The following is a 26081-nucleotide window of genomic DNA, read 5'->3' as shown; positions in this document are numbered from 1 at the left end:
ATGTGAGAGAGAAACATCAATTGGTTGCCTGGCATATGTGCCCCAGGATTGTACCTGACTGCATAGGTATGTGCCCTGACTGGAATCAAACCTGCAACCTTTTAGTGTACAGGATGATGCTCTAACCAACTGAGCCACCCAGCCAGGGCTCTTTCTTGCCGTTTTCATGGATAAGAAGGAGGGTCTTTTTTGCATATTGTCTTCATTTTTTAAAATATATTTTTATTGATTTCAGAGAGGAAGGAAGAGGGAGAGATAGAAACATCCATGATGAGAGAGAATCATTGATTGGCTGCCTCCTGCAAGCCCCCCCACTGGGGATTGAGCCCACAACCTGGGCATGTGCCCTTGACCGGAATCGAACCTGGGACCTTTCAGTTCGCAGGCTGACGCTCTATCCACTGAGCAAACAGGCTAGGGCTGTCTTCATTTTGTATTGTATTGTCACAGAGGAGGTCCCACCACTACATTTTCACTTTGTATAACAATGCCATGCCACAGGCTTATGGTCTTCAGTCCACTTTCACAAACATTCAGTTTACACTTGATCCCCTGAACACTCTGGGAAGCTGGAATGGTCTTCTATGTGACCAATGAAAACACCAAACCGGAGAGCTTCTGTAGTGAGTCACTTGTTCAGGGCCGAGTTCCCATTTCTGAGCCACAGCTTGGCAGAATACTGTGCTTCCTCTCAAGTAACAGCCTTTGCTGGATGTACCCAGTGAAGGGGCTGTTTTGTGCCCAGAAAGCAGGGAGCAAAGCAGATACCGTGGGGGGTCTCAGGCAACATTACTTCCCGTGGTGGTAAAGCTGTCCATTTCTCCAGCCTCCCAGACCCAGTGGGAAGGAGTACCCTCAGGCCACCTGTGCAGCTTCATTTGGGCAGGTCCCAAGGGAAGCCAAGTGACACAGACATGTAAAATGAACTAAAGGAAGAGAAGGTCAGGGAAGGGACAAGCAGTAAAGTTGACTAGGAGAAACTGGCTTAAATGAGTATACAAAGAACCATGGGAAGGACAGGTAAAAACAGGCGTGTCCTTGTCCAATCACACATGAGCTAGGGAGGAGCTGGGTGGCCCCTGCCACTTCCTTCTACAAAACCCACTGAGTGTATTTGATCTATTGCCCCGGTGTTTTTTTTTATTAAGGCAACTATTCAATGAGAAATAAAAGCCCTATTACCTCTGCTTTACAGAGTTATCAGAAATAGGATATTATATGGTTAAAAAAAAATAAAAAGCCTTCAAATGACTTCCAGACACAATTCTACCAGAAGCTGACAGTGGGTGGTGGGACACGCAGGTTGGTGAAACGTCCACTGCCTGGTGCTGAAGTCCTGCTATGTTTTTTTTTTAAAAAACTCAGAGGGTCTAAAAGGCCCATTCAAGTGTCTGAAGATGAAAATGATTGCACTGGAATTAGGCTCTGAAAATTTAATAAAAAGACCTGTCTAATCACTTAGTTACAATCTTTAAATATTTAATGCAAACATTTTTAAAAGAATTGTCAACTAGAAAAAAAAAATTCCCCTGAAAATATTTACTGTTAATAATTCCTTGTGATGGTGCTTTTTACAAAAGGTTTGTCAGCAAATGCCTTTTTTTGGGGGGGGACGGGCAGCAGGAGGATGGGGATAGGACATCAGAAAGTGATATGCGCTTTTTATTTTGATGAGAACAACAAGAAATCCCACCCATTTCCCCACCCCCCAATTTGCTTTATGTAAAAATGCTTCCCGCATAATGAGCAGCAGTCGTCAGTGGGAGGTGACTGAGCCCCAGGCACCTAGAGAATATCTTCAAGCCACTACTTCTGTGCTCCCTCACTGTGTCCAGAGCCATTGGCCAAGACCACGCATTCATCTGCTGCTCATATCTTATTTTCTCTTTTTCTCTCTCTCAAGGTTTCAGTAATACAGAAAGGATTACCGTGTCGAAATAAGAACAGGTTTTCATAAACATAACACTGTCAGCTCGTGTGGGGTAAAATTCAGGAAGGCACACAATAAATTAAAGCAGACCCTGTCTCTTTGGAGGGTTTGCAGTGACCTCCGGGGCAAGGGCCGAATCTGCCAGCAGCTGAGCTTCCAGCACTGGTGCAGTGATGAGGATGCTGTGGGAAGTAGGGAGTCCATCCTTTACTAAGTCATTGTGTCAGTATACAGGTCACAGGATCAAATGGAGGAGGAAATCTTCGCCTTCCTATCCAGTGACATGCACCGTCCGCGGTAAGGAGGACCCTTCCCTCCGAGTGTCGCCACAGCCAGGTTTGCACAAGTCAATTTTCCGTACACCCTTGTTGCGTACTGGTGGCGAATTAGTCCACAGAACTCCATCTGCTATTTACTTAAGTAAATCACTTGGAAACATAAAACTGGAGGTTGTAGCTCAGTAAAATAATAAAGTGCTTTTGATGAGAGTAGTTGTTATTTACTGGTTGTTTCTTGTTTCACCTGAGGCTCCGAAATCAACAATATGAATGGTGACAATGTTTACTAGGAATAAAAATTGAAAAAGCTTGTTTCTAAAAAGCCTGCATTTCTAAAATGTACTTTTCTATGGGTTTCCATGTCTTCAAGTTACTGAATTTTTATACTCACTACTGGGTAAGGAAATAGTCTATGCTGGGGTGGAACAGGGTGGCAAATGGGAAGACAGAAAAGGAACTGTCCATAAATATCCCTTAAGGGCTCCACTTGTGAAGGTGTGCGCGAGGGGGTTTCAGCAGAAAAGGTTAGGCCCCCATGCTGAATCCAATGTGTGTGCAGATGAGCAGCGACACGGATTGGCTTCTGGATGGGTCCACATATCAACCTAAGAGTTTATTCCGAGTCCACATGCTTGGTAACTGCTATAACACACTTGCATCTTCCATGGCCTCGATCCACCTGTAAAACAAAAGAGGAGACACTTGGTGTCGTGACTGTGCCTGTGACTCTAAGTGACTAGACTCTATTAGTATTAGCCTAAGGTTAGGGACCATGTCATATTCATATTTATTTGTTTTCCCAGCATTTAGCAAAAGGCCTGGAACACAGTACAAAGGTTTGCTGAATCAATGCATGCCTGTACGAATAAATCATAATAATCTTTAAAAATCGCACAACTGCCCTGGCCGTTGTTACTCAGTGGTTAGTGTCGGCTTGTGGCCCGAAGGGTTTGATTCCCTGGCCCCACTCCGATTGGACATGTGTGGGAGGCAACCAATCTATGTGTCCCTCTCACATTGATGCTTCTCTCTTTCTCTTTCTCACACTTAGTCCCTCCCTCCCTCCCTCCCTCCCTTCCACTCTCTGAAAATCAATGGAATATTTTTTCCACTCTCTGAAAATCAACGGGAAAAATATCCTCGGTGAGGATTATAAAAAAATAAAATAAAATAAAATCGCACAACTAAGAATAGTCAGTTCCGATGCTCTGCTGTGGCCCAAAGGGACTTGATGGGATAGGACGGCTGGAGGAGAACAGAAACCAAAATCCTAGGTAATAACTTGTTTTCTTCTGAATGAGAGGCAAGGAAACACATGACTAGTTATTTTGGTACCTCTGAGCTGAATTGGTATCCTCTGCTTTGAAGCTATAAAATAAGGTTTTCTTGTGGTAAAGGTGAAAAACAGGTCCTACTTCGCTGCTGCCCTCCTCCTTTTCTGGGGCAATGGTGAACCCTAGCAGGGGCATACTCTCCATGGCCACTGTGTCCTGCAGAGGACAGAAGGAAAAACTGGTATTAAATATGGCACCATACACAGTTAACAGCTTAGCGTTCACTGATACCTCCAATCTGAGGTGCATGATGAGCCTCTCTGTTGGGACATGCCTTGGACACAGGGAAATAACTGCACACATACTTTTCACTCCCACTTCTTGCCAAGATCAGACATAAGGAGGAAAAGAAACATTTTGTGACAGCCTATTAGGACCCAGGCATTTTCACCTTCACATTATCTTGTTTAATCTTTGCAGCAATCATAGAAAATGTCACCTCCATTCTAAGAAGAAACTGAGTCTCAGAGATGGTAAATAACTTCCAAAGGTCACACAGCATGTAAAGGGCAGAGCCAGAATCTGGACTCATGATCACCTTCTAACCCCCTTTCTGCTGATTCAATTAGTGATTCAATTAGTGATTCAATTTTCTCGAGTTACTTCTGATAACATTCTGTACTCATTGCCCCATGCCCTCATTCACAGGGCTTCAGGATGGAGCACCCAGGGCATCTATGCTATAAAGGTGCTAACCATGCAATGAGATGTACCCAGGGAACTTAGATGGACCTTAAAATCATAGTGCTTGGTGGAAAAAGAAAGAGCTTTAATATATATATTTTTATATACACACATTTATGTAAAAATACATGTTCATAATACAATTTTATTAAACCACATATAAATGAGATATAATTAAGCACATTAGAATGGTTGTGGGAGGAGAAGGGAGGGGAGGAGATTTTGTGTGCAAAGGGCAATCAATTTTCAAAGATTGCTAGATCAGAAAACTCATTTGACAAAATTCAACATCCATTCATGATAAAAAAAAAAACAACAACAAAAAAACACAAACACCTCAGCAAAAGCTAGCAGTAGAAGGGAACTTCCTTAATCTGACAAAGTGAACCTATAAAATACCTATAGCTAACATCATATTTAATAGTGACATATGTAGCATGTTTTTCCCCTAAGACTGGGAACAAGGCAAGAGGGCGTTCACTCTTATCATGAAAGTCAACACTGTTGTGTAGGTCCTAGCCATTGTATTAAGGCAGGAAAAAAAACTAAAAGATCAGAAAGGAAGAAGTAAAACTATCTGCACTTACAAAGACACGAATGATTACAAAACAACTATAACTAATAATGAATTTAGTAAGGATAGTCATTAAAAAACTTATTTACAACTAGAAAATAAACTATTCAAAATTGCATCCAAAAAAATAAAATACTTAGGTTATAAAGTTAACAGAAATGTAAGAACACAACTCTAAGTCCTCTATACTAAAAACAAAACATTAAAAGAGAAGTTAAAGAACTAAATAAGAATTAATACCATGTTCATGAGTTATAAGATGCCAATATTGTTAAGATGCCAGTTCTCCACAAATTAATCTATAGACTCAATCTCTCTCATAATCTCAGCGTGCTTTTTAAAATAGAAATTGAAAAGTTTATATGGAACACAAAATACCTAGATACCCAAAACATTCTTTAAAAAGAACAAAGTTGGAAGACTGACACAACCTGACTTCAAGGCTTACTCTAAAGTTATAGTAATTAAGACAGCATGGTATTGGCATAAGGATTGGTAAATATATCTGTGAAACAGAATAGAGAACTCAGAAGTAGACCCACACTTATTCTGTTATTTGATATGTGACAAAGACATCCAAATAATCCAAAAGGGAAAGGAAAATCTTCAACAAATGGTGCTGGAACAACTGAATATCTATATGGGAAAAAATGAACATCACACCATACACAAAAATTAATTTGAAATAGACCTAAATGTAAAAGCTAAAACAGTAATGTTTTCAGAAGAAAATACAGGGGAATAACTGTTACTTTCAATAGACAAAAGTTTCTTAGGACAGAAAGCAATAGCCATAAAGGAAAATATAGATAGATTTTACTGAAGATAGAAACTTCTGTTCACCAAAAGATTCATTCATTCATTCGTTCAGAAAATGAACAGGCAAGCCACAGACAGGATATTCATAAACATTTCTCTGACAAAAGACTGGTATCCAAGATATATTAAGAACTGTAACTCAAGAACAAGAAGACAACCTACTTTAGAAAATAGGCAAGAGATCTAAACAGGCACTTCTCAAAGTGAAATATGCAAGTGGCCAATAAGCACATAAAAAATATCAGTCGTTAGGAGAATATAAATTAAAACCACAGTGAGATATTATACCTTCACCAGAATGGCCAAAGTTAGAAACCGACAATACCAACATGTGGAGCAACCTGAACTCCCATATTTGCATACATTGTTGAGGGGAGTGTAAACTGGTACAGCATTTTGGAGAAGGTCTGGTTGTTTCTTACAAACCACAAACACCTAAGTTTCTATGATCCAAGAATTCCAAGCCCAGGTATTTATCCAAGGTGAAATAAAAACCTATTTTCCACACAAAATCCTGTATGTAAAAGTTTAAAGTGGCTTTACTGATAATTTTCCAAAACTGGAAACAACCTAAATGCCCTTCAACTGGTGAATGGATAAACAAACTGGTATATTCACAAAATGGAAGACTACTTTGACCATAAAAAGGAATGACCACCGAAACCAGTTTGGCTCAGTGGATAGAGCGTCTGCCTGCGGACTGAAAGGTCCCAGGTTCGATTCCGGTCAAGGGCACATCCCCAGTAGGGATTGTGCAGGAGGCAGCTGACTGATGTTTATCATTGATGTTTCTAACTCTCTATCCCTCTCTCTTCCTCTCTGTAAAAAATCAATAAAATATATTTTATAAAAAAAAGAAAAAGGAATGACCTATTGCTATATGTGACATGACTGAATCTCAAAAACGTCAGGCTGAGTGGAAGAAGTCACATGTGATTCCATTTATATGAAGAGCTAAAGGAGGCAAAACAAATCTATGGTGGAAAAAAGTCAGACAGTGTGTTGCCTCTGGGACAGGGATGAGGTGGGGATTTATAGGTGGATGCATGATCAAAACCTATAAAACAGTATCCTATTGTGTACTTCATCATATGTAAATTGTACCTCAAAAGAAAAAAACAAATAGGGGGAAGTACATTTTGAAAAGCATCAAAAAATAAAAAGGAAGAGGGATGAATGAATAAACATACTTGATCAAAGAAGTACAGTAAAATGTTAATTGTATAATCTAGTACATGGATATATGACAGTTCACTGAAAAGTCTTTCACTATTTCTTTATGTTTGAATTTTTTTATGTTCTTTTTTTTCCCATTTTTTTCTTTATGTTTGAATTTTTAAAAAATATATATTTTATTGATTTTTTTACAGAGAGGAAGGGAGAGGGATAGAGAATTACAAACATCAATGAGAGAGAAACATCGATTCAGCTGCCTCCTGCACACTCCCTACTGGGGATGTGCCCGCAACCAAGGTCCATGCCCTTGACCAGAATCGAACCTGGGACCCTTCAGTCTGCAGGCCGACGCTCTATCCATTGAGCCAAACCAGTCAGGGCTGAAATTTTTTATATTGATAAATAATAAATATAATAACTAAATAATAAAATGTTAGAAATAAGAAAAAAGATGCCTTTATATTAATGAAGTCACTTTCTCCCAGGACTATCACTGAATAGCAAGTTTCATTAACTTTGGTCAGTTCAGGGTATATGATGTGTTCACAGTAGTATAGTCAGTGATCCACATTATAAAACCTTTTTTTTTTTTGATGGATTAAAGCTGGTCCTATCACTAGAATATGCTCCTTGAGAAATTATACAAGTTCCTCTCTGGAAGAATCTATATTGGAAGCATATTTAAATTAAATTCATCTTTTAAAGCCAACTTATGCTGTTACTTCCATGACAACTGTTGCTCAGAACCTAAAGACTTTGGGTTTTCCATTTTCAGATAGAACTCACCTTGTCTTTGGTGGTTAATTATCACTAGCCTTTGTTCATCTAAGCCAGCATTTCTTCCCAACATGTGTGCTATGCAACAACACTTCTATGTGATGCTCTATGAGGAATGGCCTATGGTCCGCCCAGCTTGGGAAATCTCCACGTCTTAAGAGACCCATGACATGGCCTCATATATGAGCGATTCTCAGAAGTATGACTGTGAGGAAGTCCCACTCACTGCCTACCCAGGGTTCCCTCGAACCCTGTTTCCAGAGAACCCCTGTGGTGTCCTGTGGAATGCCTGCTCAGGTAGATGCTGCCCTGGGCTGCAGAGGATAGTACATCACATTTGAGTTTGTCCTGGAAAGATCAAAATTCTCCCCAGCATAGAAAGCCGCATCTGTGGACATGCGAGTGAAAGACCCCCTCGAGGAGTGCACAATTCACATAGCACCCAAGTCACTCAGGCCCAGTGAGTCCCCTCTGTATGTCTGTGTCCCTGCTTGCCTCTGGAACACTGGAGGACAGTGTCGACAGCAGCCATCAAGGCCGAGGGTCCTTTGTGAGGGAAGCTTTAGGTCCTGAAGAAGGAAGTTGCTTTTGCTCACTCACCGGCATCTGCATCTGTGGTCAGGGGAAGGGGCCAGCCCTGTGCTCTGTGCACATCCTCATGGGGTGAGACACCCACCCTCTGCAGCTGGGCAGAATGCATTTAAGTCCCATTTTCAAAGCGGATTTATTTAGCCTGTGGAAGCCACCAGATGGTGGGGCCTGGACATGGAAATCTTTCCCGTTATCCTACAGTTCAGCATGGGTCAGGACCAGACAGCCTCCTGCTGCAGAAACACAGCCCGTACCTATCCACTCCGGAAGGAGGCTTGGTTTCCAAGGCCCTCTCTCCTTTATTTTAGAAGATGTAAATGTAAGATGTTCTATAAAAATATAAACAAGTTTTACTTAATAGAAGAGTTACTATGAGGCAGTGCAGTTCCCTGTTAAAAAGAAATGCACAGAGTGTGGTAGTTTCCTTCAACCTGTTGAATTTGGTCCTAAACCAAGTGGAGAGCAGAAAGCCGCTTTCTCTTACAGAGTGCTGGGCTCGTACAGGATGCCGGGCCTGTGACATTCAAATACTTTGGTGCACAGGTCTGCATGCTGTACTGCCTTATCTCCCTCCACACAGAGATGGCAAATTCCTTAGATCTGCGATGGACACGCAGTTGTGTGTCCACAGCAATGCTCAGCACATGGCATTGCTCAGCAAAGACTTGTCTGACATTGGAATCGGGACCAGCATTCAGGCCTCACACTGCCCTGAGGTGACAGGGTGTGGTGCACACCCCACATGGACATTCTCAGGCTTGAGCTTAACCTTCGAGCCTTCACAGGAGGGAGAAGAGGAAGCACGAACCACCACTACCTCACTGGCCATGTAGGTGTAGAGCACTTTGCCTTTGATGACAAACCAGAGCTTCTTCCAGTGCCTCTTGCCTTTCTTGCACCGGCTGAGATAGCCACTGATGGCGGAGCCCGCTCCGGAGGCAGCCACCTGGTGGGAGGGAAGCACAGTGGTCGGCACCAGGTGGTGGTGGGCACCGTTCAGACAGAGCCAAATGACATGCAAAACAGTGAGCACATGGTTTATTCTGCTTTGGAGTCTGAGACATGGATGAGGTCTCAGGATCCATCCAGCACCTCAAAGGCAGCAAACTAGTACCTTGGTTTGAAACACAGGCTTTATACTGAGAAGACCCAAGAATCAAAAACTGCCTTCAGGAGTGCTGCCCTCTAGTGGTGTTTCAGATTCCTGGTCCTTTTCCCCAAGCCCCAAACCCCCACATTACAAAACTGATAGCTAGAGGAAAGGTTTTCTTCCTTCTAAAACTGATTCTTACAGTTTTCAGCTTATTGATTTCTTGTATTTAAGGAGGGATCCTCTTTGTATTGTTTACCTAAAGGTTTTATCATCTCTTGCCTAATGGGATGTGTTAGCTCATCCCGTTCTTATTAGTCGTCTGTCGGGCAGGCTTTATGAGGGGTTAAGAACACAGGCTTTTTTTTAAAAAAAAGAACACAGGCTTAGAGTAATACCAATCTAGGGTTCCAGTTCAGGTGCTTGATGCTGTGCAATTCACTTACTTCCTCTAAGTCTCAGTTTCCTTACTAGTTAAATTGAAATTAAATGACATAAAACAGATGACCTACAGTGTCTGACCCATAGTAACTGCTCCATAAATAGTAATCTTACTATTAGAGCAATGTGGCCAGGTTAAGAAATAATTTCATTTGACTTTCTCATTTTACAGATGGGGAAACTGAGGCTCAGAGGAATGGAGAGGTCCACCAAAAGTCAAATCCCTATTTAGTTGAAGAGAGTAAGAACTTGAATCTCTCGGCAAATACTCCAGAGGTCAACAAACTTCAGTGTAGGGCAGCAGTCGCCAACCTTTTGGACCTCACGGACCGCCAGTGGTCCGCAGACCACTGGTTGGCGACCGCTGGTGTAGGGCATGGAAGCCACAACCAGTTCTGGCTGTTTGGAGAAGCACAGGAAAGAAACCTGCCCACCACAGTCCAGGACTTCTATACCAGATATGGGCTCCCCACCCCCTCCCGTCACCCCCACCCCTAACACACACACTCTCTGAAACATCTCACAGAGAGAAAGGCAGTGTGGACAGAATATGACAGGGGAAACCAATTCTGCAACCTCCCCTTCTGACGGATGCTTGGGAGGCAGCTTTCTGTAGACTTTCTCATGGGGAACAGGTCTTGCCGGTGAGATGGGGGGAGGGGAGAGCACAGCAGGAGACAGGGGCACATTTCTCCTGGGGCTACTGCTGATCCCACTGAGTGCAGGCTTTGCTGGATAATAAAAAGGTTGTCACTTTGGGCGAAAATTAGCAAGGGGCTGGCTAGGTCAGAACCATGTGGCAACAGGATCAGAGCAGCCTGATACTAGAAGGGTAAGAGCATTGGTTCTCAAACTCTGCCCCCATGGAACACTCGGGTTCTATGAGCTTGACTCATGCAGACCACCAGCACAGTGGGAGAAGTAACAGGGTGAACTTTCCTGGTTTTATGGAAAGGGACTAGTTAAATAAGTGATGGGATAACCATACGATGTAAAACGTGCGATTTATATGGCTGAGCAAATGGGAAATAATATCTAAGAGAAATTAAATGAAGATTCAGTATAATATGTTATCCTTTGGGTAAAAAAGAGGATCTCTAATTGTACATATTCGAGAAGCGGGGGGTGGGGGGGAGAACAGAGGGAAGCTCATGCTCACTGGCCTCTCTGTAACAAAGACATATGTAGATGCATTAAAATTTCTGGAAGGATCCATGAGAGATTTGATGGTGGTTACCCCTGGGATGGGTAGGACTGAAGGAGTTCGGAGAGGGAGAGAGACTTACTTTCATCATATATTCTTTCATGCTTTTTTGAAAAAAATTTTTTTTACCATGAATGTGTTAATCCCAAGATTTTTAATATGCAAAAGGAATGAAGTTAATGGATAGAACTGCACCTATTTAAACTTTTCATCCCCTAACCCTTTTAAATCCTTGCCACCTGCTACTTGCTAATGAACATTAATGAAAAAAATTGGAAACAGCTAATCACACTTCTTCCAACAGCTTGTATATTCATGGGCATACATTTGTTTGTGATTGTGATTAGAATTTAGACGTATAAAGTCTAGTCCTATTTGCAGGATGGAATTGAGTTTAGCCAATTCTGAGGTTTCCCACAAAGAGCTGCAGCTTCCAGGGGAACCTGAGCCTGTGTGGGACCCCCAGGGTGAAAGGATGGCACAGCCTGCTTTGGGAGACCTAAGCTAGCGCTGTAGCTGCTTTAGCTGGAAAAGCCCCAGTGGTCTGTGCAGTACTCTTGGACTAGGTCTCGGTATGGGGCAGGAGAGAGAAAAAGGAAAAGAGAGAAAGAGTTGGACAAGAAAGTCAGAGAGAAGGATGTGAAAGATGTCTCCTAACACTGTCTACAACCACTTTAAGTCCTGCCCTCTGCCACCAAGCAGGCATCTTCTCAATCCTGCCCAGGAGACAGGCCCTTCCCTTGTTAGGTGAGTCTGTCCTTGTAAACAGAATGTCTCCCACTAGGGAGCCCAGTCAGGGAGGGGAAAGGGGTCTGACACTGTTCACAGAGGAGGACCATGAACCGTCCAAATCCCAAGATGTCCATGTAGGTAGCCCCTCCTGCCTTACCTCGGTCAGGGCCGAAGGGACTTTCTTCTGCTTCTTGAAGGTCGAGGGGTTGATGCTATGGAAGACGGACGAGAAGGAACTGCTCGAGAAGCGGGGGGAGGACAGAGGGAAGCTCATGCTCACTGGCCTCTCTGTAACGAAGACAAGTTACGGGGGAAGGGAGGTAAGCGTCCACGTGGACAGGCACGCCAATTCCTGTAAATCAGAGCTCCCGGTCCTTCCCATGGTGGGAACCAGCCTTACCGTGGGGTCTAAGTGTGACCATAAAAATGGGCAACTAACTCCCTTCTGCTGACATGAAGGCCCTGGGGGCAGGGAGGGAAGGCTTCTCCAGGTCTCCAGGGGGCAGGGGCTGGGCTGTATTCGGTGCCCTAGAGAACTCTTTGGGTTTAGGCCCAGGCCACACTTGCTCTCCCTCCAGCCCAACCCTGCTTGGGCAAAGCCTGTCCCCTGAGCACAGTCTCTCAAGAGCCAGCTCAGCTTCCGCAGGCACCTTTATCAGCGAGCCCTCAGCCCTTCCCTGACCCTCAATTCTGTTACCCGTCTCACAATCCTTATCCCCAAAGGGGCCCACAGAAAACAGGCCTACAAAACACTCTGGAGAAGAAAAGAGGCTGCCGTGGCAAAGTACGTGTGACCTCTCCGCTTACCATCCCCATCACTGAGGGGCACTGACCCAGTGCTTCCCAAACTTAGCTGCCCACAGAACTCTTCTTCTGGGAGCACCTATCAATTTTTTGTGGACCAGCATTTGGGGAAATGGTGCCCCAGGTGTGAGTTTAAACCCCTAGTTCCTCCTTGAGGGCTGCTTTTGTCTGCGCCTCCCGGGAAAGGGGTTTCGGGCACCAACCACAGGCCAGGGAGAAGCCACATGGGCCACCTGGAAGACAGGTGAGGGTGGTCCCAGGTTACCTCTCATCAGGCCTGGGACATCGCCGCCCCTCTTCTTTAGCTCCCCGTAGCAGCCGTCGCAGACCTTGGCCATCCGGTCCTTGAGGTACTTCAGAGGGTACTTGTTTCTCGAACAGTTCCGGCACACGATCTGCAGGCCCAGTTGGGGATGCATGTCGGAGCGGTTCTCATCATTTCAGCACGCACTTAGGGCCAGCATCCTCACCCCTCTGCCTACAGCCCCACCTCCTTCAGGGACTGTGCCAGGTCGCCCTGCCTTTCCAGTGCAGCTGCATAGAGTTCTGTGCAGCTGCTTATCTCTTTTTCTGATGAGCCCTTAACCACAACAGATACTTTTTTTATGAGGACAACAACCACATATGCTATGATTTTCTTTAGGGAGCATGGTGGTGCTATGGAAGGGGCCTGGGCTTGGGCACCATGGTTTGAGGATACCAGTAAAACGGGCATTAACTACCTCACAGGCTTGGTGTGAACACTCCCCGCTCTGGGCTGGCACGCAGCAGCTGCTGGATGCCCCTGAATCCCCACCCCATGCCACCCCCATGCACACACACCGCCCCCCCAACGTAATTACTCACCTTGCCACAGGCGTGGCAGTGATGACGCCTCAGGGTGAGGGAGAAGTCGCAGCCGCAGTTCATGCACATCATAACATGTGTGACAGGCACCAGAGTGGGGGGCCTCTCCCCCAGGCTGACCCCCAACCTCTCTCGTATCTAGAGCAACAGAATGGGGCCAAGCAGTGTGGTCAGGAGACCAGCTGGATGGGTGTGGTGGACAGGGTGCATTCTAATTCTATAGCCTCCCCCTCCCCATCCCGTATCCTCCAGGAAGCTGATCTTGGGTTAGAAACAGCCAACGGGAGGTGCTGTGCTCCAGGATGGGGTTGCACAGTGACTGCCCTGAGCCGGTGGGAATATGGTAGGAGAGGTGGGAGGAGGAGGAGGAGCCAGTGCCATGATGCAAAGAGCTGCAAGTCTTCCTAGGCATGTGGCTGGTGTCCCAGGGCCTCCACTCACCTCCACGCTGTGGTGGAAGGCAGCCAGAGCCTGGGCCTTATAGTCCTCAGGGAGGGCTCTGCTCAGACAGCCATGCCACTCATCCCGCTCTGCACAGGAGCTGTGGACACAAACCGGAGTTAGCGATTGCACGAGGGAACCAAGTCCAGGGCAGCCCACTGCCCATCCCACATGCCTGAACCTCTTGGCATCTGAAATCCCACCAGCAAGTACGGGCCACCTGTCAGACGGGCCTAGGCTTGGACCTCAGCACCTCCACCTGCTAGCAGGGTGGCAGGGCACGCTGCGGTCCCCCAGGCCCCTTCTTCACTTGCAACATAGGAGTGCCAATCCTCTTCCTCTAACTCCCAAGGCTTTTGTGGGGATGAAATGACATGTGGGATGTAGATGGACTTTGTCAACAGCAAAGCAAGGGGTGTTAGAGAGGGAAGCTCTGAGGGGCCCACACTTTAGGAGGTATGGTCAGGCAGGGGGCAGGGGAGAAGGTAGATAGAAGCTGGAAAAGGCCAAGGTCCCAGTCTCTCCAACTGCCCCCAGTTTCTCACATCACTTCCTAGATACTCATCCAACAAGCTGACCTCCCACATTCCGGCTCTGTGCCTGGAAGGTGGTGACAGCCACACTGGGCTGTGAGCTGCCTAGTTCTTGCAGGGCCCGCTAGGTGTCGCTCCCATCCTACACTAAAGTATGCAGGCTCAGCCGGAGAAGGGACCAGTTTGGCCTGGGAGGGAGGAAGGGTGGCGGCCAGCCAGATGCCATGTCCCTAAAAGGAGATGTATGGTCCACTGTCCCTGGAAGCTTCGGTGTGAAGTGTCTGGGTTAGCAGGAAGGTGACCGGCCTGTCAGTGACAGGGGCTTCTTGAGTCCACTGGCCAAAGGGCAGTGTCCCTGCCTAAGAGAGATGGGCAGCCCCATCTGAAGGGCTGAGCCTGGCCTGCCACCACCCTCACCTGATGGTTGGACAAACAGAACCATAACCTGGGTCTCCCCAGGTCTCTGGTTTTACCTGGAGGTGAGGGGAGAAGAGGCCATGGAACCCCACCCAGGCATCACCTCTTTGAGGAAGCCTCCCCTCTCTCCAACCGATGGGGTCACTCCTTGGAATTTCTAACGCGTTTTTTTTTTTTTTTTTTTACCCCTCAGGCAGTAGGCGGTAGTGGAAAAGCACTCTGGATCACGCAGTCCTGCATTTGAACCCGTTTTGCCTCACGTGGGCTGTGTGACCGTCTCTAGGCCTCAACTCCCCAAGCATGGGAGGAGCTGCAAGGCCCACCTCCAAGGGTGGTGATGAGGGTCAGAGGAGGGGCCTGAGACCCAGCAGGTGCCCAATGCAGGTTCCTCTTGCCATCACCACTATTAATTCTTCCAGCAGTTATGTGCTGTATTGTAACCAGTTCATAACTCCAACTCAGAGTGTGGGCTCCCCCTATCCCGAGCAAATCGAGGCGTAAATCATTTGTGTCCTCAGCACAGAACCTGGCCGTGAGGAGTGGCTCATAAAGGCTTAACGACCAAACACACCTATGAGACAGCGTGCGGGTCAGTGTGTGCACTTCCCATGCCACACAGAACCTCCACCCCACACTGGGCATGGCTGCCAACCCGGGGTCACGCACACCTGAGAGGGAAGACTCCCAAGCCTTGGGAACCTGTCCACCCACCATGCCCAGTGAGGTCCTGGCAGGAGCCACACCTGCCTGGTTTCTGAGCTTGAGCTGGCCTTGCCCGGAAAGCAGGGGTGGGGGAGAGGGGCATGTGGAGGGTGAGGGAGGTGAAACTCTTTCACTGCCTAAAGCCAGCAAGGAAGGACCCCTCGGCATCCTGAGGGTCTGGAGAAAAAAACAGAGGGTTCTGAGAGAAAGGCTGAACCCCAAACCAGGGAAAGCTCACTCATTGTTTTTTTCTCTCCAGACACGAAAGCCTGAAAGTAATGGTAATTTATTAAATAAGGCACACAATGCATTCTTTACTCACCATAACTTTTCGTGCTGCTATAAAGACCAAATAATCTGTGTAGGGTTTTACAACCATGAGGTATTGTTATTGTTATATTTTAAGAAAAAGGGCTCTAGAACCCCCAAAATTCTATGTAAAATTTTATGTACATGCACATTTATTTGGGGGAAGAGAAGCCAGTTTTTATCAGATTCTCAAAGTGGCCTGTGATTCAAAAACGGTTAAGAAACACTGAAAAGAAGTTCTTTGATGCAAAGGATCTATAATAATAAAAGCATAATATGCTAATTAGACCGGACGTCCTTCTGACATCCTTCCAGACGACCTTCCTGATGAAGCCATGGTGGTGGGGGCCAAGCCCCTTGCACAAATTTCGTGCATCGGGCCTCTAGTACCAAAATAAAACCAAAGACACATCCAACATTTGTTATTCCAAACTTTCCCACCGGTAAAACTCTGTTCCTTCCCTCCCCGCACCCATCCCCAGGCCTTCCCTCCTTCCTCCTCCCCATACCTTGCAGACAGAGTTAGGCAGGACTCAGAAGTCTCAATCTTTAGGGCGTAGGGCACTTTCTCCATCACAGGGCGGCTGACCTGGAAACCAACAGAGGCACCCTCAGTGGGGGTGTGGGGGGCAACCACAGACTAGATTTTTCCTCTGGTCCTGCCTCTGTCCCCCTCTGAGCCTGAGTTTCCTCAGATGCTGAGACATGGCAGATGGTGTGTGTGTGTGTGTGGTGGGGGTGGGCTGGCTACCAACTCTGACTCTGATTCTATGGTCCTTGGCCACTGCCCACCCCCAGGAATGCTGTGGAGCTTCCCTCTCAGGGCCCAGACATCCTGCTGTACAAGGACCTGCTCAGTGACCGTCTCTCCCACTCCCTTGTCCAACAGGCTCCTCAGTGGATCCTTTGGTTCAAAAGAGAACAAACCTCCCTGCTGAGAAGGTGCTTTCTGCTTCCCCTTCCTCATGAAAAGAGCTTCCAGGAAGGAGAGGGGCCCCCACAAAGCCTCCAATGCTTCCCCTCCCGTCTGCACCTCCCGCTGCATTCCCCCACCTCCGTGTTCCCCTGTCTGACCCCACCGCCAGAACTAACTTCCTAAAACCTCCTGCCCATTAAGCCCTCAAGCATCTCCATCAGCTCCCAGCCATCCTTGTATGTGGGATGGAGTTACACTGTGTCAGGCCACACATGACGAGGCCCCCTTCCGTCCTGTCTCTCTGTCTTTACCCACGAGACTATCCAGCTAGGCTGGCATCTTCCTTACATTTGTTTAAAAAATATCTGCCTCTTGAACAGATATTTAGCATATAGCAGCATTATTTACCAGAGTCGAAAGGTGGAAGCAACCCAGTGTCCATTCGTGGGTGAAGGGACAAACAAAAGGTGGTGTTCATGTACAATGGAATATTATTCAAACAAAAAGTAAGGGAATTCCAATACATGTTACAACATGGATGAACCTTGAGTACATAATGCTAAGTGAAGTAAGCCACTCACAAAAGACAAATACTGTGTGATCCCACTTCTATGAGCTGCCAAAGAAGGAACCCATGTACTAGTACACTGTTAGTGGGATTATCAATTGGTGCAGCCACTATGGAAAACAGTATGGAGATGCCTCAAAAAATTAAGAGTAGAACTACCATATAATCCAGCTATTCTACTTCATTCCCTTCATCCGAAGAAAATAAAAACACTAATTCAAAAAATATATATGCACTTCTATGTTCACCGCAGCATTACTTACAATAGCCAAGGTATGGGAACAACCTAAGTGCCCATTGATAGGTGAATGAATAAAGAAGATGTGGTTCATTTATGTAATGGAATATTACTCAGCCATAAAAAGAATGAAACCTTGCCATCTATACTAATAAAAGGGTAATATGCTAATTAGACCAGGCGTCTTTCGGATGTCCTTTCTGACAAAGCCGGGCCGGGCCGGGAGAAGCCGCCCGCCCCGCGATGCTGGGCGCCAGTGGCTGTGGCTGCGACCTGGGAGAAGGACAAGCTGCCCGCCTACGGTCACCTGCGGCTGCGGCCAGCCAGAGGGAGGGAAGCCCGGGTCCCGGGTGCCTGTGGCCGGCTGGAGGAGGGAATCCTGGGTCCCAGCTGTGGGGCCAAGGCAGAGGTGGTTAGGGGCAATTAGGCTAGCAGGGGAGCAGTTAGGGGTGATCAGGCAGGCAGAGGAGTTAGGAGCCAGTGGTCCCAGATTACGAGAGGCATGTCTGACTGCCAGTGTAGGCCCGATCAGGGACATCCCCCAAGGGGTCCCGGATTGGAGAGGGTGCAGGCCAGGCTGAAGGACCCCAAACCCTATGCATAAATTTCGTGCACTGGGCCTCTAGTTTGTAATCACATGAATGTATACTGTGAATAAATTAGGAGAAGAAAGACAATGTATGATTTCACTCCATGTGGAATCAAAAGACAAACAAAAATAATAATAAACTCAGATACAGAGGAAAGATTAGCAATTACCAGAGGATAAGGGGACTTGGGGAGGGGGGGAGAACAAAGGGGTCAACTGTGGTGATGGATTGTAACTAGACTCTTGAGGATGATCACTTTTTAGTGTATAAGTTATAACGTTGTAAACCTGAAACTTATATAATAAAAAATTTAATATAGCACTAGCCGGTGTAATCAGTGAATAGAGTGTTGGCCTGTGGACCAAAGGGTCCTGGGTTCGATTCCGCTTAAGGGCACGTACCTTGGTTGCAGGCTCCTCCTCAGCCGGGCCCTGGTCAGGGCTCGTGCAGGAGGCAACCAATTGATGTGTTTCTCTCACATCAATGTTTCTCTCTGTCTTTCCCTCTCTCCTCCACTCTCCCTAAAAACCCCCGGGCGAGGATTAACAACAACAAAATTTAACATATTAAAAAATCATAAAGAGAGAAAAGGGCGTGGGAATGGGGAGTTAGTGCTTGATGGGTACGAAGTTTCAGTTTGGGAAGATGAATGGTGGCAATGGTTACAAAACAATGTGAATGCACTTAATGCCACTGAATTGTATACTTAAAAATGGTTAAAATGGTAATTTTTATGTATATTTTACCACGATTAAAAAAATTCACCAAACACATGCTTGTTTCCTCCTTCCAAGCCTTTGCTTCACATGTCTTTCCTCCTAAAGCACCCTTCCCCATCTGTCCACATACCGTGCTCTCTAAGGGCCTCAGTTCCCCTCCTCCAGGAAGCCCTCCTCACCATTCCTCCCTTCCCCTCGCCGCCCCCCCCCCCCCCGCCCTGGCCCCCGCCTATCTATAGTACAATCCGGCTGTTACCCACACATAGCGCTGTTCCTCAGGACCCCCTCTTCCCAGATGGCCTGTGAGCTCTTAGAAGCAGGGATATTGTCCTCTGCTCACCTGGGGTCTCCCCTGACTACCCCAGGGTGCCTAGCATTAGGCACTTACCTTCATGCCGGCCACTGCCAGCGTGTTCTTCAGCCGGTACTTCCCATCCTTCTGGGGATACGTGTACAGGAGCATGTCGCTCATCTGGGGAGAAGGAAACCTCATCACACAAGTCTTGGTCCCAGAAGGCTGTGCTGGGCTTCTGTCCTGAGGATCACTGAGCACTGGGCGCATAGGCATCCTGCATTCCCCACTGGCCCCCACGAGAGAGCCGAACAACCGTAGGCTAAAACGGAAGCACCTTCCCCACAGTTCCACTCCTAGGTAAACACTCAAGGGGAATACATGCAGTGCCCACAAAACGTCAAGTACAGGGACGTGCATACAGGCATTATTCGCAATAGCCAAATAGCGGAAACAACCCAGCTATCGACAGGTGGATGGATTAGCAAACTGGGGTGCATCTACACTATGGAATACCACACAGCAATCGAAAGGAACAAACGGACGATACACACAATGACATGGATGAAGCCCAAAACATGCTGATTGAAAGAAGCCAGATACAGAGAACACACTGCTTGGTAACATTCACATGAAGCTCCAGAACAGGCAAAACGAATCTGTGACAGAAATCAGGCCCGTGGTCGCCTGGGGCAGGGGTGGGGGAAGTGACTGCTAAGGAGCACAGGGGAACTTTCTGGAGGGCTGGAATGTTCTGTATCTTGACGCAAGTGGCAGTACATGATGATACAGATTTGTCAATATACTTTGGCATCTACACTTAAGATGGACGCCTCTTACTCTGTATAAATCAAACCTCTGTGAAGCATAGTTAAGGAAAGAGGGGAGGGAGGGAGGGAGATCCTTGAGGATAGGGAGCTCCAGTGACATAGTAGGTGCTCATTTAGTATCTGTTGAATGAACAACTAAAGCTCCCCATCCCCATGCAAGGCAGACAGGAAGAAACATAATGAAAGTCACCTCACCTCCTTAGAGGAGAATGTTTGTTTGGCTAAAAGGTTTAGTTTGAAAAAACAACCTCACACTCCGGGTGGCCTGTGGGCTGTCAATCCTGACCCTCCAGGCTCTGTAGCTGCTGTGTGACGATGGACAAGCTGTTTCCCTCTTTGAGCCTCAGCTTCCGCCCCTGGGAAGTCGGGACCACCTCTGCCCCTACCTCATTATGGATGCCGAGAGCGAATGGCCCCCAGTGAGCCCTCTGTGCACGGGAGCCAAGTAAACTAGGCACTGAACAGAACATGGCATCTAAGGTCTGAAACAGGGCGAGAACTCAGGGTTAACACTTCCTTTTCTTGCAGACAGAGTCCGCTGAGGGGACAGAGGAATGAGTTTTCCTGTCACCAGTTCTTCATGGGACCCCGACGTCCCAGGCAGAGCTGTGCGAGAGGCTTGGCCGAGACACTGAGCTGCTGTGTGACCTCAGGCAAACCCTTCCTGTCTCTGGGCCTCACTGTCTCTAACTGGAGCTGGAGAACAAGGCCAGCAAACATTTTCTTAACAGGCAAGATAGTAAATATTTAAGTCTCTATGGGCCATACAGTCTCTATTACAACTATTCCACTTAGCCATTGTAGCTCCAAAGCAGCCACAGACAGGAGAAACTGAGTCACAGATTGGCTAGATAACGTGCCTAAGGGGGCAGAGCTGGGGTGGTAAATAAATAAGTGTGCCTCTAGTGCATTCAGGTGTGGTGTGGTGTGTTGGGGGTGGCCACACAGTGAGTCCTGGCCCCACCTGGGGACAGTGACCAAACCCCATACAGAGCCTCACTCATTAGCCTACTTGGAGGAACCCGCCTGTGTCACTCACCAGAGTAGTCCCAGCCTTTTCTGACTGCCCCTTAAGCACCTGCTGCCATGGCAACTGCCATTAGCACCCTGAGGTTTTACTGACGGGTTCAGGACCAGGCTGCCTCCTAATTGCCCATGGTTCTCCTTTCTTCTTCAAAGCATGTGTTTTACAGCCCCAATTTGGAGGAAGGAAGAGAAATTCTTCATGGAGGAGAAAGGGCGGATTTCTCATAATAAGGAGCCTCCAGTACCACCCATCTCTTGGGGCTGGTTGAGAACCGCTAGCAGGGTCGCCTAAGACCATCGGGAAACACAGATATTTACAATACGATTCATTAACAGTAGCAAAATTACAGTTATGAAGTAGCAACGAAAATAATTTTATGGTTGGGGGACACCACAACATGAGGAACTGTATTAAAGGGTCGCGGCACTAGAAAGGTTGAGAACCACTGCTAAGAGGATGTTACTAACACCTACTTAGTAGAAGGTCCTGTGCTGAGAGAGAGAAGGGGACCTGGGTTCAGGCTGTGGGGCGGGTTGGGGGCTGGGGGTAGGGAGACTAACAATGACAGGGAACCAGAGAGACCCAGGCCAGTCATCATGACTGAGAGAGAGAGAGGCTATGAAGAAGAGTCAACTAGATGCTGGAGGGAGCATGGGAAAGGGAAAGAGAAGTGGGAGGAGGGGAAGGGTGAAAAGTGGGGGAAGGGAAGGAGCGAGGAAGGACACTGTGTCTGAGCTGGCATTCGAAGTCCCTGTGAAAGGGACATAGCCAGAGGAGCTGGCCAGGTGGGAATCAAGATGGAGGAGCTCCCTCCACTCTAGCTTCATGCACTTCCTTCATTTTCAGGAGGGACTATTTCCCTCCTTGTCGAGAGAAGGATACTGAAGCTCAGAGAAGTAACAGGACCTGCCATGGGTTGCACAGCCAGTAAGTCAGAGCTGGCATGAGAATCCAGTCTGTCTGACTCCAAAGCCAGTGCTCCTCATCACCATCCTGGATGTCTCCCTTTTTCATCCTGGAGAAGCAAGGCCTTGGGACCCAGCTGTGAGCTGTGCTGGGGCAGAGGGAGCTGATGACTCTATAGCTCTGGGCAGAGGGAGGGCCTGTGTCCCATGGGATAACTGTCAGAGGGAAGGGTGGAAATTATTATCAAACAAGCTGCTTCTATGGCCTCATTTAATTCCCAAAACTGCCCGGTATTTCCACTTTCCCTGTGGGAAATCGAGGCTCAGACATGTCTGTTATCTGTCTTAAGGCAGTGATGGGCAACCTTTTGAGCTTGGTGTTTCAAACTTCGCCAAAAAACTGAGCATAACTCGGGTAGTGTGTCCCTTTGAGGAAAAAACATTATTTTGCGATATTTATAGTTTAAATAACATAAATGTTTCATCCTCAGCATGTGGCCACCTCAGCGGCCGCGTGTCATCAGAAATGGCACTGATACGCGTGTCAGAGGTTCGCCATCACTGGTCTAAGGGTTACCGAGGGGCTAAGTGTCAGGTCAGTATCTAACCAGCTCATTGCCACACAGATCTCCAAAATTCAAGGGTATGAACTTCTACTCAATAGAAGGAGTTTTCAAATATTTAGACTCTCATATGGAACAAGGGATGACTTTCCTCACTGGACTCCAAGATCCACAACAGGGTAGGGGCCATGTCTATATATTCTCACAGATCTTGGCTCACAGAAGGAGATGGATAAGGAGTTGCAGAATTAATGAATGTCATAATAAGCAGTGAGCTCCCTGTCACCAGAGGTATATGCAGAGTTCAAAAAACTACCTGGAGAAAGGAACTCAAGCATCTGCGGAGACTTGGCAATCCTTTTGAGAACTCAAACTATCCAATGAATTATCCACTCTGAACTATCCACTTTCAAAGATACCTTTCAAAGTTCCTGCTGGGGTTCTAATCTCTTGCCTGTGGCCAAATTTCTCCCTTGCACCACAGCACAAACCAGCCAGAGTGAGGGGTTCTCATGGGGAGCGGGTAAGAGACAGCTGGTAGGAGGGACAAAGAGCTGCTTGTAGCTTAGCAGCCACTGAGATTGATGTTACTACATCATAGGCCTGGACATTCCCTGGTATTCCAGACTGTAGCTATAAATCACCAAAAATGCTACATTATATTCTGTCTTGTGCACAGTGGAGAAAGTGTTGGACTCGGGGTGCAGCCCTGGTTCCCCCGGGGCTCTGTCACCAACTTGCTGAGAGATCTGGCCAAGTCAACTCTCTTTTCTGGATCTGTTTTCTCATGCATTAGATAAAGCAGTTGGACATTTATTCCTGGTTTTAGAATGTTTAAATTTTGGTACCATTCCATCAAAATTGCTGAAATAATAAATGAGGGATGGGGGGGGGGGAATTTACATACATACACATAAATAAATAAATAAATAAATAAATAAATAAATAAATAAATAAATAAGGGATGGGTGGTGGTTTCCAAGGGTTAAACTCTCAAGCTTTCTGAAAAGCTCAGCACACAGAATGATCCTCATCCTACAGATTCCGCTCTGTTCTAGTCCTCTCCCCTGACTTCCAGTCGTCCTTGAATACTGGTCCTAGAAATTCCACAGAACCTGACAGTCCCAGGGCTTGGTTGGGGGGCCAGGTACTTACCAGGAACAGGTGCCGGGGGCGTCTGTTTTTCCCTGTTACTTTCATCAGTGTCCCTTCCTTCAGAAACTCCTGTGGGGAGAGAAGCAGACATCGGTGGTCAGGCTGATGCCCTCGAGAAGGGTGGGAGGCCCTTGAGTGGGAAACTGAAGTTATGATGCTTCCTGGAAGACCATAGAGCAGCTCCTGGGGGGGATTCCCAGCCTAAGAGAGATGCTCTGGGCCCTGGCCAAGTAGCTGAGCTGGTTAGAGCGTCGACCTGATACACCAAGGTTGTGGGTTCGATCCCTGGTCAGGGCACATACAAGAATCAACTAATGAATGCATAAATAAGTGGAACAACAAATCAATGTTTCTCTCTCTCTCTCTAAAATCAATAAAATTAAAAAATTTTTTTTAGAAGAGCGAGATGCTCTGTGTATGCTCTAGCAGCTCTGGAGACAGACCTCTTGGCCTTTCAGGAGCATTCCACCTTGAATTACACCAAGCCCCAGAGTGGTCCATTCAATGACTCTCACCCTGGTTTGCTGCCACAAGTCCATCCAGAACAAAGCCTTGGAAGGTTTGCTAAAACAGCTGCATGAAGAGTTGGTGTACCCCCCTTGAAATTCTGGAGCATACAAATAGATGCTTAGTAAATACTTACTGATGACCCAGGCCAAAATGTTAAGTGTGATTTTAAAGAATTTCATACTAGTGAGAGCCCTGCTAATTTTGGGTAAAATCTGAGCACAATATCTCATTTCTTTGTCTCTTGTCTTTCATCAACTGTAATAGGTAACGAACACATTTTTTTACTATTTTTGAGCTGAGTTTTATGTTTTCTATTGGAAGCTTAAAAGTGGATAAATTGTTCAGCTGGCATGGCTCAGCGGTTGAGCGTAGACATATGAACCAGGAGGTCATGGTTCAATTCTCTGTCAGGGTACGTGCCCGGGTTGCGGACTCGATCCCCAGCAAGGGGTATGTAGCAGGCAGGCAATCAATGATTTTCTCTCATCATTGATGTTTCTACTTCTCTCTCCCTCTCCCTTCCTCTCTGAAATTAATAAAAATAAAAATTTTTAAATAGTGGATAAATTTGTCTCCTGAAAAATGTTTTTTTAAAATGCTGTGTTGGGGCTCTTGAGAATTGGCTTTCCTGATTTCTCAGCAATGCTGGACTAAACTAAAAATACTTGGTGTCGCTTCTTCTTGGAGGTGAAGAGAACCACAGGGAACACTGAACCCAAATGGCACTGTTTCTTTAAAGGCCGTGAGAGTGGAAAACCCCAGGGGAGGCAGTCCATGGGCCCTGTGAGCCCAGCCCTGCCCTCCCTCCTCCTCGGGTAAACAGCACCTGCAGCCAGGCCTGTCTGGGGCCAGCCCAGCTGAACAATGGGGCTTATCAGAGCCTTGCCTGCCTGCTGCCAGTACGCCCTCTGCCCCTGCCCATGGTGGCGGTGGCACTCACCCTTCCTGGCTGGAGGAGATCCCCTTGGCCACGAACGCTGTGCTCAATGTGGACAAGCTTCTGCAGGTTTTCCTGTGGGTGGGACGGGGTGAGGGAGAGATGGTCAGGACCCCTTCAAGGAGTCTTATCGCCTCTGTAAGGGGTGGTATTGCTTCTGCTTCAGAGGAGGAAAATGGAGCCCAGAAGGACCTTGCCCCAAATCTGACCTCCCGTCAGGGTCAGGACTGCGGCCTGAGCCTGGATCTGCAGGATGCTGCGTGTGGACCGCCCATAATCAGGCTAGTCCTTCTGGGCCTGGGGTCTGCACTGCCACCTTTCTGCACACCATGGCGATGGCCTCTTGGCCTTGCTTTGCCATCCGACACGCTGTTTGTCTTTGGGTCACTGCGCCTACTGTAAGCCTGTGTCTCCCGTAAGGCCTGGAGCATCCAGACTTCAGTAACCCAGAGATGACAGATACCCAAGGCCAGTCTGTCTCTCTGGGATTACAGACCAGGGTGTGGCCTCAGAGGGACAGTAACCAAGAAAATTCACCACTTGGGGAGAAAATGGGTCTGAGCTCCTTGAAGAAAGGTAAGTGTGCCTGCCTGAGAACTCCTATCAGTCCCCCACTGGGTCATCCACAATCTATAAAGGGACACACCTTGTCCCCTCTGCACAGCACCCCATAATACTAGAAATAACAAGCAGGTGCCCCTTGAACCTCACACAGGGTCAGGTTCTAAAGTCAACTAATGAGGTAAAAGTTGTGTGCAGAGAAATTGCCCTGAAAAGGCCTTGACACTGTTCATAGTTTTGGGCATAAAATTCTACACATTAGAAATGTTTGATAGTTGTTCCATTTCCACTGATGATGTAGAAGGCTGCAAGAAAACAATGCCCCACCATAACAGTGAGAAAAAAACAAACAAACAGGCAATCTACAAAATCGTAACTCTTCTTAGGCTTCTTGGAGAGCTGAGGTCACAAGGCAACCAAATGAATGAAATTCCAAAGACTGACAAGCCCCTCCACAGAGATACGAACCAGTCATGCCTTTGGCGACACGCAGGAGGGAAGAGGTGGTTGGCACACAATAGAAAGCAGCTGAAATGTTAATGGTTTCTTAAAGGTCAAGTGTGGGCTGGTGGGGCAGTTCAGAATAAC

General features: G+C 46.9%; 1 protein-coding gene across 2 annotated transcripts in view; it reads right to left on the bottom strand.

Moving 5' to 3' along the window:
* Nucleotides 1–247: 247 nt before the first annotated feature.
* The window catches only part of FGD5 (FYVE, RhoGEF and PH domain containing 5), a 116337-nt gene continuing 90503 nt past the window's right edge, over nucleotides 248–26081 (bottom strand). Inside the window, exons 11-21 of one of the 2 annotated variants that reach the window (XM_079794674.1) lie at nucleotides 24936–25007; nucleotides 23486–23554; nucleotides 19102–19185; nucleotides 16192–16271; nucleotides 13722–13821; nucleotides 13281–13418; nucleotides 12700–12829; nucleotides 11788–11918; nucleotides 8981–9109; nucleotides 3544–3698; nucleotides 248–2887 (exon numbers count right to left, since the gene is read on the bottom strand). In XM_079794674.1, coding sequence (XP_079650800.1) covers nucleotides 2851–2887; nucleotides 3544–3698; nucleotides 8981–9109; nucleotides 11788–11918; nucleotides 12700–12829; nucleotides 13281–13418; nucleotides 13722–13821; nucleotides 16192–16271; nucleotides 19102–19185; nucleotides 23486–23554; nucleotides 24936–25007 — 1125 coding nt within the window. In that variant the 3' untranslated portion in view covers nucleotides 248–2850. The remainder of the gene's footprint in view (nucleotides 2888–3543; nucleotides 3699–8980; nucleotides 9110–11787; nucleotides 11919–12699; nucleotides 12830–13280; nucleotides 13419–13721; nucleotides 13822–16191; nucleotides 16272–19101; nucleotides 19186–23485; nucleotides 23555–24935; nucleotides 25008–26081) is intronic. The other variant, XM_079794675.1, reaches the window with a different exon arrangement.

This window comes from Cnephaeus nilssonii (genome assembly GCF_951640355.1).
Source record: "Cnephaeus nilssonii genome assembly, chromosome: 17".
Classification (NCBI taxonomy): Eukaryota; Metazoa; Chordata; class Mammalia; order Chiroptera; family Vespertilionidae; genus Cnephaeus; species Cnephaeus nilssonii.
The sequence above is the reverse complement of the archived record's forward strand: the minus strand, read 5'-3'. Positions and strand labels throughout refer to the sequence as shown.